Source organism: Perna viridis, chromosome 10 (genome assembly GCF_037379345.1).
Source record: "Perna viridis isolate PV_CMFRI_1.1 ecotype Kerala chromosome 10, ASM3737934v1, whole genome shotgun sequence".
NCBI classification, from domain to species: Eukaryota; Metazoa; Mollusca; class Bivalvia; order Mytilida; family Mytilidae; genus Perna; species Perna viridis.
In genome coordinates, this window is record NC_142454.1 from 16,914,328 (window position 1) to 16,928,108 (window position 13,781).

The 13,781-nt window shown below is 32.7% G+C and overlaps 1 protein-coding gene across 2 annotated transcripts; it reads left to right on the forward strand.

The window, feature by feature from the left end:
• The first annotated feature begins 785 nt into the window (after window positions 1-785).
• Window positions 786-12,741, forward strand: LOC148604748 (heat shock 70 kDa protein 12A-like). Of its 2 annotated transcripts, XM_088549523.1 has the most exons (8): window positions 786-909; window positions 3,176-3,329; window positions 3,620-3,970; window positions 4,707-4,793; window positions 7,783-8,125; window positions 8,956-9,162; window positions 9,846-9,969; window positions 11,574-12,741. In XM_088549523.1, exons 2-8 carry the CDS (start codon window positions 3,223-3,225, stop codon window positions 12,200-12,202), a joined length of 1,848 nt encoding a protein of 615 aa, XP_088405649.1. In that variant the 5' UTR covers window positions 786-909; window positions 3,176-3,222; the 3' UTR covers window positions 12,203-12,741. The 2 variants fall into 2 exon arrangements, with proteins under 2 accessions (XP_088405649.1, XP_088405648.1); XM_088549522.1 differs by having other exon boundaries at window positions 3,176-3,970.
• The last annotated feature ends 1,040 nt before the right edge of the window (window positions 12,742-13,781 follow it).

The window sequence follows — 13,781 nt, forward strand, 5'->3', positions numbered from 1 at the left end:
TAAATTGTAAATCATTGATTTTCCAAAACCATGGATGAACCAAAATTTAGAAATCAGTAGGTCATAAGTATTGAGGCAAGACAAAGAAAATAAATAAAAGACTAAACTAAAATAAAATAGATAACCTTCACAAACGAACCAAGCAAAAAATAATTGAATGTCAGTGACGTTTACAATGTCTTAACTTATAGTATTGATCGTGGACATTGTATTTACACATACATGCTTTCACATTGCAAAAATTGACTGAATGCATAAACTGTCAAAGAGGTTTGTCATTAATACCAATCAATTGAATTCAGTAGATGTGCAGAAAACGTTGAGTCTCTATAAAACAAATAAGAAATTAAAAATTAAAGTAAAATCAGTTTCTGTTATGAGGAAAATACTTTTTCAATGCATTAACAAATATTCCGAGAAAAAACATGTCAAGGTTCCTAATGATGCAAACACAAGAGCCTTGCCAAACATTTGTATATTTCGTTTTTTGTGTTGAGAGAACACCATGGAAAGACATAGATTCACCATTTAAGGTCAATAAGTATCAGAGTGTGAAACTTGTGCACTACTTCTATACTAAAATTTGGATGATCTCATCAGATATCTTATCAATGGTTACATTTTACATGTTGAAGTACACATTTTATTACCGCAATGGTAATTATAATATTAAGAAGTTCAGATAATAATTTATAGTATAAACATGTTAAAATATGGTTAAGTATTTGCATACGTGCTTCCGTTTATCAGTGTCGTATGATTATATCTGATAAGATATATAAGTCCTACAAATTAACATAAGAGAGGATCGTTGTATTGTTCAGTTTTCAAAAAAAAAAAATAACAACAATATGCATGGGCTATCCAATCTTCATGTCTCATTACTTAATCTGACTCTTCAACAGGGACGTAAGTTTTTTTTTACCTTATTTCAAATCATTTTGACACACTTGTTATCTTTTTATTTTATTTCTTTAGCATAACCTTGAACTTTGAAAGATCAATCCAGTTTCTTTGTTTTCCATTTTGTTGCTGCCTTGTACTTGATAATGATGAAGACGATATGGATGCTATAGATGTTAATTATGAATAGTTGAACGGTCCTTGTCATACGAGACATTGAATCCACATCAGGAAGATAGATATACCACTTGCAAAATATGTCCTTGTTCTAAACAGATGGGGAATATGTTATTTATGTATGATTTGGTAAAATCATATGTGGAATATATAGCTACAATTATATAAAATAACAAATCGATAAAACTTGTTTTTTTACAGGTTAGATAGTTAACAAAGCAAACTAGTTAAGGAAAACAATTGATGTTATGTCTTTTTGAAATATCCTGAAATAGTGGCTCATTCTGACTGGTTTTTGTCCCTAAATTACATTCTTTTGATTTCCGCTACAATCTAAATTTTGATTGAAATGTTTATTCTTGTCCAATGAACATAATGTCAAAATTTTAGTTTGTTTGAACATGGATGTTTAATGGTCGTCATCATAAACGCGTGGATCGTTAGGGCGTATTCATCTGGACTATGCCATGAAATCTGATTTGTTCAACGTGTCATAGTTTCCTTTGCTCTTTCGTCTATCCTGGACTTGACTTTTGATGAACAACTCGGCGGGTGTTTCTGGAAAAGCTGAGGACCCTTATCCTACTGGTGCACCTGGTCTATGCTCCACAGTTTTTTAATGGAGTCCAATATGCTCATTTACTTTTGTAACTTTGTATAAATTATTTTTGCTATGTTATTTTTTTGTGTATGTCTGTTTTTCATGGTTGGTCTTTGTCCCTGGATTACATTCTTTTGGTCGATTTGCGCTAGAATCTTAGTTCCCTTGATTACGCCATCGTTTCCGGACCATAACGTTTTCGTTCTTTGATTTAGGAATACAATGTTTGGCACATGGGTGGAGCACCATGAGTGGAGGTGTTGCGTACATTTGTGACATTTTTATGATCTTAAACTATTATTTCAAGTTTATTATGATAGGTACTATTTATTGAACATAGATTCGTGTCCCGGCCAGAACTTATTTGAACAAGCGTACCATTTTTGACATGATACGATATCTATCGTATATTCATGATTCCGTAAGCTTAACCGATGGTCTCAAGTTTACATATATAGATATTTTTACTCCCAAGTGTCAAATTGGTAGTACGTAGTGATAATGGTATCCATTCGTCTGTTCGTTCGTCGGTCTGTTCATCCTTCTGTTTGTTAATCTGTGTGTCTGTCCACAGATTTTATCCGCAACTCATCTAAAGCCACTAAATGGAACAACAATTAAAACACTGTTCCAGTTTCGTTATCACATGATGTCATTTTGCACTTTCTATTGGGTTTCCTGTTGCGTTTCTGTGGAGAAAAGCTGGGGTATTATCTTACAAGCTTTGCTCACTGGTTTTGTTGCAATACTGAAATGCCTTTGTTTACATTTTAATGCATGTATTTTAGATATCCTTGTGCTTTATAATCGATTTATAATCACGATTTGCCACTTGATGGTTAATTCTCAGTCGTATTTCAAACCATTAGGGGCCTTTAATGCCCCGTCTCCTTTTTGTGATATTTTCAGACCCTTATATAAGTTTACATTATCTTCCCTGCATCAATTTGAACGATGGGGCAGTGTAGCAAATAGAGTCGTTACATTCTGAGACGCTTGTACAATATTGATTTGTTGTGAAATGCATCATTACTTTGATCCTCTATCCTACATAATAACACCTAGATTGACTGTCCCGTGCTACCATAGATCGTGTACTAAGTTACAGTACTAGATCAACCCTATGAAGAAGAATGACCCGGCCATCGAAAGCTACATTTAATATAGCCTAGCTGGCCGAGTGATTTAGCGGGCTGGACTTAGTGCAGGTGTTGCCATAGATGTCACAGCGGTACGATTTCGAGTTCGAGGGAACGACAAAAATTTTGCTTCGCAAATTTGACAGTTCTAACATCGTTGGTAATTTTTCAGACCCTTCTATATATATAAATATATATATTTATTTTGATATATTTAACCAGACGAATGTACGCACTTAAAGAAAATACATATAATAGATAGAATATTGTTTTTCAGGTGCATTTGTAATCAAAATTGATATTACCGATGAAAAGAATGTCAATGTTTTAACACTGTTAAATTGCTTTGTTTCAGAAGAGTGATGGCACAAGTGTCATTTTCTACATGTACTAACTGTGAAAATGTCGGAAGATTTTTCTGCTACGATTGCAAAAAGACGTTATGTGAGCTTTGTAAACCAATTCATAATAAGTTTACCAGTGGTCATACACTTACACAATTACAAAATGTAAGCAAAGTTGAATTAAATGCTGAAACTACATGTCTCATACATGAACAGAAATCCTCCTTCTATTGTTTGAACATATTGTGTAAACGTTTGATATGCGATGAATGTGCAGTTGGTTCACATAAATCCCATGAACTTGAAACAATTAAAGATCACTCGACTAAACTCCGAGATAAAATGAAGAAGCTAGTAACAGAATTCAGGTCTGCAGAAAAATCCATTTCCAAACTTTTTAATGACATTGAAAAAAATGATTTTATTTTATCAAGAGAAAACGATTTCTATTTAAGTGAAGTAAAAACTACTGCGGATGAACTAATTAAAATCATTAAAATAAAAACAGACGATGTTGTTAGTGATATTGAAGATAAAACAGCAACAGAGCGGAACAATCTTAAGTGTCAAATGTCAGCGCTACAAAAACTGCAGGCAGAATTCTCGTCAAGGAGCAAAGAACTGGAGCAATCATTAGATATCAAGCATGACGCAACATTTTTAGCCATTCAAGAGTTAGTACCGAAAGACCAGCCAAATAGTTCAGATATACCCGTACAATTGCCGACACCGTCCTTGAGTCCTTTTGAAGACGGAAAATTCATCAAAGAACTAATTGAGCTGTTTCATAAAACTTATCAAATCTGGTTTGTATATGAATGTTTGTGATTATGTAAATGCGTGCTCTTGTATTTGATGACAGTGTGGACTATTTTAGAGAGCTTAAAAAGAAAGTTGAACCTTCTTTTCAATTTTAAAAGCATATTCAAAGACAACCTTGTTTTTAAAAACTATTTTTTGTAGCGATATTTGTAAATTACTATATTTATTAATTTGTTTTGCATATGAAAGAGTAATCAAGGGAACCAAGGTTATAGCGGTAATCAAAAGAATGTAATCCAGGGACAAAGACCAGACATGGAAAACAGACATACACAACAAAGAACATAAAGTAACTAAAATCATACATACAAAATAACGAAAGTAAATGAGCAACTCGGACTCCACTAAAAACCGGGAGGAAATAATATAATATAAAACAGTCATTCATTATAGCATGTACTATTTGACATGATACATTTAAATGGGTCAAATGTCCTGTAAAGTCTCTGATGACTCATTCTTTGAAATTTTTTGTTTTGTCAAAGACATTTTAACTGTCGGAATGTCATAACAAGGTTATCAATTTTAATCTTAGGAAACTGTTAAAAACAAATATCATCTTGGGGCTACATGCAATGCAAAATACGTGCGGGGGATCTGACATTATTCATTATAAGACAAATAATGTAATAAAAAATAAACACTAAAAATTATCAACTCAGATATAAAAATACCAGTCTTTGCTAATTATTAACATTGGATTTTTTCGATTTTTATCAGTTGTTTGGAAAAAGATCATCCAGAAAAATCGAGGTTGGAAAGTGATGTAAAAGTGGAAACAGAACATGGGAAGATTGACCGGACTAGGTAATTAATCGAAGATACAAATATACATATGTCAGTTATGTTTAAGCGGAATTAACGAGTACGAAAGATCATTTTTTCTTACTTAGTTTGCACCTTGAGTATTTTACATCGCTACTGTTTTGTTAACAATGGACTGTTTATTTATAGATTATACCATGGTCAGCCATAGTATCTAAAAAATAATCCTCGAAGTTTTGTACATATCCATGATAAACCATGTATAACCAATGTTGTCTATACTTCTTTTACGAGGGATTTTTGATGATCAATGACTGGCGATTAAAAGGCTTTAACTTCGACATGATAAAATAGTTAAAATATTGAAATATTCATTTGAATGGAAAATATTGTTATATTCTTTCATTGAATAAGTAGTGTTAGGAAAGGCGGTTTGATTCAGGTAAATTTAATTTTCTTTTTGTAAAAAACTTGAATTCTGTTTTAAATAATTTGTTTTATTTTATTTTGGCGGTTTATCATAGCATGGGTGAACCTAAGACTTCAGAACGAGCATAAAATGAAAGGTCGAACGATGTGAGGCAATATAGTCTTTCGTGTGGAATTAGTGATGAATCCAGATTTTCCCCTCAATGGAAGGGACGCACGCCGGGTCTGTCACAGATAAACTGCACCCGAACGATCGAAAGTCTGGAAAAGAAATTAGCCAACTTTATTGCAAAAAGAGGGTGCTTCGATTTCGGACTCCTCTGGTTCTGCAACAGCATATGAATTAATTTCAAACTCTCGCATTGTCATTTGTATCAATATCAATGGATATTTGATTTATTGTTGTCTCACATTAGTTAAATATTCCAGATTTGCCTCCGTTGTAATTACAGTCTAATATCTATTTTCAATTTTAATTCAAGAAAGTATCATATGAATGATTTGTAATTGAAAAATTATTGCATGTAGTTATATGAATCACTATTTCGGCTTTTAGATTAATTTTACACACCTCCATTCAGGCCCTCAATCATATTTAATTGTTTGTTTGTTGGGGTTTAACGTCCGAGCAGCAATATTTCAGCTATATTCAGACAATGAACATGAAATGGATGATAAAATGAACATGAAATGAAAAAAAAAAGGATGGGTCACAAGGATAATAGGGTCGACAAATTTTGATTGCCACTGGAAAAAGGGGCATGGGTAAGGTCGGGCAATTTAGCCTCCTGTGGCGGAGCGCAAAGGTTCCTACTCCTATCGAATACCACAGCAGGGTTCTTTAGCGTGCGAGGAACGTGGCATCTTTCCCAACACGGTGCACCACTATGGTTTGCGGTCAGGTTTTCCGTATTATAGCCTGACAACCCCAGCATGTAACACGCCAGGGGTACCCCATTCCACCACCTGGGGCACACATCCCAGTTGCTCTGTGGGCAGAGCGCCTAGCCCCCGGCTAGGTTTCTGAGCACTATTTAGTCGCCTTTTACGACAAGCTTAGCGCTGCTGCAGGCCTATTCTTTTAACACCCGGACCTGCACGGGGCATACATTCAAGAAAAAACAATAATAAAAACTTAGTTAAATACCCGTCTCCAAATCAAGGTCGAATGTAAATCAATAATTTCATGAACAATAACCTAAGCGCCAAATATAGGGACTGATACAGATAATTTGAAAGGGTATTCTAGATTGTTATCAGACTGTTTTGCTTAATATTTGTCTTTTGTTTTGCACACAATTATCATAATGTTTCTACAAAAGTGGTTCCAACGCAAAAAAACTCGCTGGATTCGCCGCTCAAATATGTAAAGGGAATAATATCATGTATATGCGCATTTATCTTGCTAGCCCACGAAGTGTTGGCTGTCGCAATATTATCTTTCGCAGATTCGAAATATAACTATCAATCATTTTCAAATTACCTGACGAACAAAAGAATGCTTAATTCATAATTCTAACTTAGCTAAAATTGTTGTTATGTCTGTTTGCGTTATTTACTGCTTGTTTATACTTTTAGACACCAAAAACTGAGGCATTTGAATTCTCCTGATTTAAAATAAAACGTGTTATTTTTAATTTAAATGGTTTTAACATTAGCCCGTTCATAAACCACACATTTTGGTGCCTAAAGGGAAAACCGTAGTATTTATTTTCCAATAGCCGACAATACTAACCTTTTCAAGTTTTTCCAGTAATTTCTAATTAAAACTAGGACCCAAAAACCATTTTTTAATAGTATTTTTATTCAGAGATCGAAAAATCACCATGGGAATAGAGGTTGACCATCTTTTTTTTTCAACCACCATCAAAAGTTTGAAGGTACCGGAAGTTTTGCAATTATTTGGTTCCGCATTCATTTGGAATATGGAGTCTTTTTAAAATTTCATCAACTATGCATTTTGAAGGATAAAAAAATAAACTTAATTTCTTTAAAAACTTTAATCCTTTAAGAATTTGAGAGAGAAAAAAATCATCATCACAAATTTTGTCAGTACACCTATCTGTCTTTTCAAAGTTCTACTTCCTTTCATCTGAATAGGTAAACGATTGGTCAACATAATGCAGGGAAAAAAATACTACTATTTTCCCTATAGGTATGAAAACTGTGGTATATCAAAATAATAGGACGACATGAGACGAAATAAGTTATGACGCTCCTGTATAAAACATTTAAACGTGCATAATCCCTTCTAAAGTAGTAAAGATTAACCAGGAGAACAAACACTATAGTGTTAATAAAAAATATATTCCAATGATACAGACTGGACTGAGCAAACAGATATAGAGGAGAGAGAATAAAATAACGATGTATAAAGAAACAAAGGTAGATGAACATCCCTGACTTCTCTAAAATCTTCATTTTGTAAAGATGATCTTTTCTTATTCAATGTGAATATATTACTACAGTAAGCCTGTAACCGATGATACAATACATGAAATACAAATTTTCTTTTAACAGGTACAAGTAGTAACAACGTTTAATGTGTACTATTGCATTTGTAATTAATTCATGGTTGTATCACTGAAGATGTGTTTTGCAGGAAAAAAATTAAAAGTGTAAAATCATTATTGGAAAGCCCATCGGCAGGATTTTATTGTCAACAGAAAAGATATCTTCTTTCTGCAGCCATACATTTTGGTTCCACAGTTTCTGGATTGTCATATTCCTTTATTACTGATTATAATAGGAATCCTATGAGATGGTTTACCTATTTGTGGGCAAATGATGGCGGACTATCCGAAGATGTCCCTACAGTTTTATTGCTTAACAAGCACCAAGACTATGTTGCATTCGGCTACGACGCAGAAAATAAGTATTCAGAGTACGGTGATCACTACGGGTTCTACATGTTCAGAAATTTTGATATTATGCATGAACCAGAGGTATATTATATTGAAGGTATTTGGAACTTGTGTTCTTATTTTATTTAATTTTTTTCATTCCATATGGTAAAAGTAATTTGGAACTTTGGAAAAAGGAATTCAAATTTCATTGTTTCGGCAAAGCCTCTTTCAATGTTCAAAAATTAAATATCGTTTACCTTATTCATTTTGAAACACCTTAATTTGATATGTTAACGATGTGTGTGGGGATGAGTGTAATGCCAAATATTCTTACCTAATAGTTACAAACGTAGTTACTATAGTGTTATTGCGTAAGGTTTTCCATTTCGTCTTAGTAATTGGTCCGAGGCTAGCCATATTAATTGAACTGAAGCGTAGCCGAAGTCCAATATGACTAGCCGAGGACCAATAACTCAGCCAATATGGAAAACGGCATATTAACCTAGGCCAACATGGACTTTAACCAGGCCAATATGACGTATTGAACGAGTAAAATCCGTATTGGACGGCTTAATCCTGTATTGGCCGAATAAAAGCCGTATTGTATGGCTAAATCATGTTTTTGTTTTGTTTTTTGTTTTGTTTTGTTGACAGTTCTTATCATATTTAGGCTACTATTCGAACGTCAGTCAATAAAGGGTCGTATTTTGCAAACGAACTCGGTATATTTCTTTTTGTTTGTCCTAGTTGCAACTATGTAGAAAGCATGAAGGTCATCAAAACAAAACTGTATACACAAAAATATAATATAAATAGACAAAATGTAAACTTCACTTTCAACACGATGAAAAAATATGGTTTTCGTCAAACAAAATAAATTTAAAATTCTAGACATCATATCTACATATTCGATGATATTGTCATTGCAGCCTCTTACTCCATATGCAATGATGAAAGATGATAGCGGAGACATGACGGTATCTGCAATTAAGATTTTCTGCATGATAATTAAGACCATTAAGGAAGAATTTCTGCGCGCTCAATGCTTAGATAACAATGAAGTACTCTGGGTGATTCCTGTCCCAATTAGTTGGACAGAACTCACTAAACAATTCTTAAGAGTAGCTGCATATATGGTGGGTTTTATTTAATATTCTTTTGTTTTAAGATTCCGATTCTGCACCTTTAATAATATTCATACTAAATGACATATGATCTTATATATTATTTATACTTCTCGCTCAATTTGGAAATTTGAGTCATCAATACCTGCGTAATAGACTCTTGAATCAAGGATATGAGGAAATGCGTCTGCAAATGTCACTTACCAAATTCTTTTTAAGATATCAGTCTTTGTTAGAAAAATAATCAGATTCTTCTAACATAATGAGGACTGATTGTTTTTTTTTTGTAAATTGTTTTGTATGCTAATGTGACCGCTGATTTACCTATTATCCCAATTGCATGCAAATGCGTTTTAATCACCACTGGAATATTCATGCAGTGGAAGAGGGAGATTAAGCGCGCTGTAAAACCTAGATTTCACCCACCATTTTCGTTTAAAAAGCTTTACCAAGTCAGATCATTGCGGTACCAGCTTCTCCGGTGCCGTAATATCTATTCGTCCAGATTTATTTTGCACTAGACTTGATTATGGATCGGATCATTTCCTTCTAATGCCAACAATCAAAAACAAACATGATAACATTGGTTATTAATTTCTAAAGCGTTTAAGTTGGTGAAAATGTGTGCTTTTGATCTTTTTTCTTATTATCTACAGCTCCATGATATTTTCAATACTTACTTTATTTCTCTAAAGGCTGGAATCAAAGACGAACAACTTCTTATATGTCTTGATCATGAGTCAGCATTGCTGTATAATCAGCGCTGGAGTAATTGTTATGACGACTCAACCTCTTCAGAAATATGCACAATTCGATTTGGTAATAGTTGGTATACAATTAAATGATTTAAGTAGTATAGAAATACTTTAAATGCAATTCTAAATTTGTTTTTGGTGTAATATATGTATTGAAAAAAATACCAACACATCTACAATGAGACAATTTTGATGGATCAAAATCCACGTAAATGACATTTAAACGTGAATTCAGGAAACATAAACGATTAGCACACACAAGGTAGCGTACAGGATGAAAAACAATTATTACACAATAAAAAAGCTGACGAAAAAGGAAAACTTTAAACGCAAAATGATATATGTAGTTTGGTAAAATTTCAAGCTTTAATATAGTTTAAATAATACATGGTTTGTATTACTTTCAAACATGAGCTTTTACATACCTGTGATCTTAAAAATATTATGGATGAAAAACTAGTGTAAAATTCTAGCTGTCTGTCAATATGTAAACAATATACTAAATCTATTCAGATAGGCCGACTGTATAATATTTTAGTACACACAATATTACCTTATGGATTGTTAATGTAATATATGACTTCCAATTTATTGTTTAACATACTTTCTCTGTGATTTTTATCATTTTGAAATGCTAGATGTTTGCAATATGCAAACCATCATGGACGATTAGATACGAACTATACTCGCGTCACATAAATAAGATACTGTTAAAATATGAATTAAAATATTTTCAACGACTTCTACCGTCGTTTCAATTTTCTTAAATGACTTGCTCATTCGTCTAGCCAAACAACTTTTCCCTAAACATTGAATCGTTAATTTCCAGTGAGATTTTAATTCTCGGTCCCAATATACACATTGTCAAAAGTCGATTATGCTTACAGTGATCGGGTTGCTAGGATATGTTGTTAACGTTTTCATGGTTTGTCCAAAAACCGAAGAACCCAGAATGCATTTCGAGGTTAGTTCGGATATATCGGATTTATTCTACGCCAACAACGTACAATGCCGAGAAGTAGATGATTGTCACCGGAGTTCGACGGGAACTTACGAACTTCGTTTGTACACAAATCGTCCCGTAGAAACCAACATGGGGGATATTAGTACGGGGTTTTCCCTTAAGGATTTATTAAGCACGATTTAAGCCAATAAGCGCCTCGTTGGTACTAACACGTCATGCATATATGCGAATTATCTTTAGATTAAATAAAAGACAGATAACTCTAGCGGTAAGTTCCAACAGTTTAAAAAGTAGACCTTCAATTCGAATATGGGCTGTATGTGACGTCGAGTATAGTGATATGAACAATGCGCAATTACGGTTCGTTCTTGTGTGATTGTGTGTTAAACCTGATTTGTCGAAAGCGACGTTGCTACTTTTCTAACGTTGTTCTCACGACACTATTTTTGATATTATGGACAAACGATCGCTTAAATTTCTGCTATGTCTGACGCCAAATGTCCATCGACCAAAATATTATAAAGTAAACATGGAAAAAAGTTTGACAACTACATGTATTTAAATTATTGCAAAATTTCAACTCGTCGAGAATCGTTTGTTGTGATATTGGAATTAAATAACATGAGTTGATATTTTATTTATATTAAAGTTTCCCTTATTATAAAACTTATAGAACAATCTTGATTTTCAATATTCTATTTCAGAGAGTATTGCTTCCAAAGATATACGTATACGTTTAACAGTCAGCCTTGTTGACGATAACGGTACATTATGGGAGTTGAAAGAGCCAAATAGCGTGTCCCTTGGGTGTGTGCACTTGCATGAAGGTGTTTATAAGCTTTTTTCAGATCTTTTAGGTGATACTTCCTGGAGAAGATTCTTACATGAACATGAAGCTGATCGTTTACACCTTCACCAAATCTTAGATACAAAACACAAATACATATCAAGTTATGAAAAAGGGAATGTTACAATAAGACCACCTTCAACTCTCCAAAGGATTTTGATGGAAGACACTGGGCAAACTTTTACAGATGTAATAGTTCCGATGCCTTTTACAGACAATGTAAAGTGGATGGGAGATCGATTGCGAATGAAAACAACCTATTTTCGTTCGATGTACAATGAGCCTATAAATAGTTTAATAACTCATGCTAAGCTGTTCCTATCTGGAAGAAATTTTAAAACCATTTTATTAGTCGGAAAATATGCTGACTACTACTTATTGAAGAAAGCAATTGAAAATGCTTTCCCTGAAAAAATAGTACTCGTTCCAGATATCCCTTATTTAGCCGTTCAGAAAGGTGCCGTTGTGTATGGACATAAATATTAGGGTTTTTTTTTTGTTTTTGTTGTTTTTGTACGATTAAGAAAAAAAAGTACTCTAAAGTACAAATTGAATGAATGACAAGCGTTAATCTCTCTGGCTTATTTTTTTAATCAAAATTGTAGACATTTGATTCAAAGAATATATATTGCAAGAATGCAAGTAGTACATACTCATTTTGTAAACTGGGTCTTTACTTGTTGAAGAAACAAGACATAAAAATGAAGGCAGACAAACGAAAAAAACATATTTTCATATACAGTACGGCTTGCAGTATAATCTGATAAATGCCTGGTTTTCTCATACCAAGCATCTAATGCCAGGTATTTATTGCAAACTCTCCCCTAATTAACAGGACCCCATTCTACAGCATCCCCTGTAGTTCTAATATACTGCAGAGAGTACCTAGTCACAGGTATGACCATTAATGGTTTAACAGGTAACTTCACTCAATGGTGTCACTAATAGAATAATTACATATCTATGTTACATTTGGATCATACCAAATTATACAAAATAAAGACGAAATATTATTTCATTATAAATGTATTTTTTAAAGTTAATTGCAGTTAATGTTTTGCATGTACAATATATATTTATGTGTACATGATTGTATTTATAGAGTGCATATTACATGTAGCAGAAAATAAAGTATTTTATTAGATTTAACCAGTAAAATAATTTTGAATTTTTAAGGTTTTTAAATTTGGTTAAAATTTATGTTTTAAATGTATGCATAACATGTTACAACTTGTAATCATTTAAAATAACTGCTTTTAGTGTTTAAGTATATGTTATATGATGTGGTCAAAATGTTCAGAATTAAAACATAACTTTGCCCATTTACCCCAAAAACAAATTATGTCTATTCCCTGATACCCTACTTGGAAGCAAGACGTATTCATTTTTTGTATACATGCAATTATTTAAAAAAAAATCCATGTAATTATTACATTTCTGAGATAAGAAGGCCATGGTTGAAAATACAAACAATATTACAATTCTGCAAAACATTAAGAAGAAGAAAGTAATCTTGATTGCAGCTCTTGACTGACATCAGTTTTGTTTACAAACACACAGACATTGTTATACTTGGAAGCCAAAACTTTATAAAGCTTAAGAAAGGAGATCTTTATTGCATTTATGTGATTATTTTCATATAGCAGAGTTAAGATTTCTATCCGAGTTTTTTAAAAGATATTAAAAGAAATTATATCAAATTCATTAGTTGGAATTTTATGCAAAATTCAGATTCTGTCTTTTAATTGTAAAATATACATTCTGTGTTTATTGTGTTTGGAAATTTTGTGATTTGGATGATATAATGTGATAAAGATAATAAAATAAACAAGCGGACACTGATTACGCAGAACTGACCTTAGGGCAAACTAAAAATACTAAAGTTTAAATCTATAAATTTTATTCTAATTCTTTGTGTATCCACTATGATTTGTTTTATATTATTGCATTATTACAATAAAAATCTTAGTCTTGATTCTTAAATAGTAAAAAAAAAACTACCTGAGTGTTAACAATAATCATTTAACTTGCTGTCAATTTTCAGATATATACTAGTGTAGTTAAT